Below are 2,543 nucleotides of genomic sequence, written 5' to 3'. Positions count from 1 at the left end.
ATGGAAAGCTGGACAAGAGAGTGGCACAGTGTCATTTCTTAGTACATTCTGGATTCCAACAAGCAGTGATGAGAAGCCAGTGGCGAGCAGGGTCAGCAGCCCCTGCCCTTACCCACGTCCGCAGAGGAGGCAGGAGAGCACCCCAGAGAGGAGGTGCCCAGCTGGGATCCACGGGGCCTCAAACAGCACCTGAGGGAGGGAGGGCAGGAAAAGGTGGGCGGGCGGGCGGCTGCCCTCGAGCCGGTTCCCCGGTCTGAACGAAGGGGTGGTGGTGGTGGGTGGTGGTGAGCGCCCATCTGCTGGTGCCGGCTGTCGGGGCTGGCACTGCCACTGCCAGGTGGAGCCTCGTGTCCCGCGAAGACGGACGCCGCCGCAAGGGGGCGACCGCTGCCACTCCGTCTGCCGGGGCCGCGCCTTCCGAGGGCGAGAGGGCGCGGCTGCCCCCTGCTGTCCAGACGGGGTGTTGCAGGGTGGCGGAGCTGGGCTCGGGGGCGGCGGGGCGGAGCCTTGTTTTCCCGCCCCTCCCCTTCTGGGGCCGAGCCGCGCGTGCGCAGAAGCCGCTGCCTCTCGCCAGGACCCCATGAGCGCCAGCGGGCCGGGAAGTGGCGCCGGCGGGAGCAGCGGCAGCGGCAGCAGCGGCACCGGAGGCGGAACCGGAGGCGGCGTCGTGGAGCCCGAGCCCGGCCCAGCGGCCCCCGCGCCGCCCCCCGCGCCCCCGCTCCCCGCCACGGAGGGGGCCAAGGGCAGCGGCAGCCCCGGGGTGGTCGTGGCGGCGGCGGCGGCGTCGGGGTCGTCGGGCGGCGTCGGTGGTGGTGGTGGAGGGGGGTCGGGCGGAGGAGGAGCCGGTGAGCGGGGGGGGCGAGTGGGGGGGGCGGCCCAGGGGGGGCGGTAGTTCATCGGGCAGGCGGGCGGGCCTCCTCTCAGCCCGGGGGGGGATCTCAGCCCTCGCTCTCTCCCTCCGCAGGTCCCGCCGCCGCCTCTTCCTCCTCCTCGGCGTCGCTCTTGACCGCGGCCCCGGCAGCGGTGGAAGGCCCGGCCCCCGCCGCTGCCTCCTCCTCCTCCGCCTCTTCCTCCTCCTCCTCGTCCTCCTCCTCCTCGTCGTCGTCGTCGGTGCCCAACGGGCTCTTCGGCGGCCCCGGAGGAGCCTCCAACGGGGAGGCCAAGCCCGCGGCCCTCGCCGCCGCCGCCGCCGCCGCTTCCTCCTCCTCCCCGGCCGCCCCGTCGTCGTCGTCGTCGTCGTCGGCCTCCCCGTCGGGCTCCAGCGCGCCGCTGGTGGACTTCCTGCTGCAGCTGGAGGACTACACGCCGACGGTGGGCGAGCGAGCGAGCGAGCGAGCCCGGGAGGGAGGGAGGGAGGGAGGGGGGTGCCGGGGGGGGGCAGGAAGGAAGGGTCCCGGGCGAGGGTCGGGCCGCCCCCTCACCGCTTCCCCCCCCTCTGCCTTCCAGATCCCGGACGCCGTCACCGGCTATTACCTGAACCGCGCCGGCTTCGAAGCTTCCGACCCGCGCATGTAAGTGGGCGGAGGGAGGGAGGGAGGGGGGGCCCACTCCCGGTCGGGGGGCGCCTGGCCTGCCTCCCTGCAGGGAGGAGGGCCCGCTGCGCCTGGCAGATTGGGGGCGCTGGAGACCCTGGCCAGCCCCTCCCCTCCGCCAGGTCTGGTCCGAAAGGGGGGAGAAGAGGCTTCTCCCGTGGCCCCACCTGATTCCCCCCACCCTCACCCCTTTTGCAGCATCCGCCTGATTTCTTTGGCCGCCCAGAAGTTCATCTCGGACATTGCCAACGACGCCCTCCAGCACTGCAAGATGAAAGGCTCGGCTTCGGGCAGCTCTCGCAACAAAAGCAAGGTGAGACACCTCCCCCCCCCCAAAGCAAGGCCTGCTCCTCCCCCCCTGCCACATCCCTGGATCTGAGGGGGGGGGAGAAAGGGGGTCCCCACCGCCCTCTCCTTCACGGGCTTCCTTTCTTGCAGGACAAGAAGTACACGCTCACCATGGAGGACCTGGCGCCGGCCTTGGCCGAGTATGGCATCAACGTCAAGAAGCCCCACTACTTCACCTGACTGGGCTCCTGCCCTTCCGCTTCCTGGGTCCCGGGGTGCGGGTGGGGGGCTGGCGTTGGACTGCTTTCCTCACGGACAGGGGGGCGCGCCCTCTGCTCCTCAAAGATATGTGGGCTGTTCCACCATTAAAATGCTCCACTTCCTCCCCCCCACCCCGTGTCCCCTGGACCATCTGTTCTGGGTTGGAACCCCACACGGGCCGGGCCGGGCTCGCGTCTGCTGATGGAGCAGGCCAACGCGAGGAGAGAAAGAGTTCTTTGGGGAAACTCGGTTCTTTGTTTCTGTTTATATCGCAAACCAAGGAATAGCTAGGGAACTGTGGGGCTTTCCCCACCCTGAGGCAACCGTTAAAAATAATGGAACGAGGAGCCTGCTCATTGCCCGCCCGCCAGTGCTTTTAAGGGAGCCTTTTATGTCCATACCTTTTGGACTCGGGGGGGGGGGATTGTAACATAGGGCTGCATCCTGCGTTTAGCTAGCAGT

The 2,543-nt window shown here is 69.7% G+C and overlaps 1 protein-coding gene across 1 annotated transcript; it reads left to right on the top strand.

The window, feature by feature from the left end:
- Window positions 1-279: 279 nt before the first annotated feature.
- On the top strand, window positions 280-2,209 carry TAF10 (TATA-box binding protein associated factor 10). Its single transcript, XM_072993301.2, has 5 exons — window positions 280-845; window positions 965-1,311; window positions 1,447-1,511; window positions 1,731-1,845; window positions 1,971-2,209. The coding sequence occupies exons 1-5, from the start codon at window positions 581-583 to the stop codon at window positions 2,058-2,060; spliced, it is 882 nt and encodes a 293-aa protein (XP_072849402.2). The 5' UTR covers window positions 280-580; the 3' UTR covers window positions 2,061-2,209.
- The last annotated feature ends 334 nt before the right edge of the window (window positions 2,210-2,543 follow it).

This window comes from Pogona vitticeps, chromosome 3, assembly GCF_051106095.1.
Source record: "Pogona vitticeps strain Pit_001003342236 chromosome 3, PviZW2.1, whole genome shotgun sequence".
NCBI classification, from domain to species: Eukaryota; Metazoa; Chordata; class Lepidosauria; order Squamata; family Agamidae; genus Pogona; species Pogona vitticeps.
Note: the sequence above shows the minus strand (reverse complement) of the source record. Positions and strands in the feature narration are given on the sequence as shown.

Coding starts and splice junctions, on each gene's coding strand:
- TAF10 (XM_072993301.2), top strand. CDS start 581: ATGAGCGCCAGCGGGCCGGGAAGTGGCGCCGGCGGGAGCAGCGGCAGC. Junction 1,512..1,730: donor GAAGCTTCCGACCCGCGCAT/GTAAGTGGGCGG, acceptor CCCCTTTTGCAG/CATCCGCCTGATTTCTTTGG. Junction 1,846..1,970: donor GCTCTCGCAACAAAAGCAAG/GTGAGACACCTC, acceptor CCTTTCTTGCAG/GACAAGAAGTACACGCTCAC.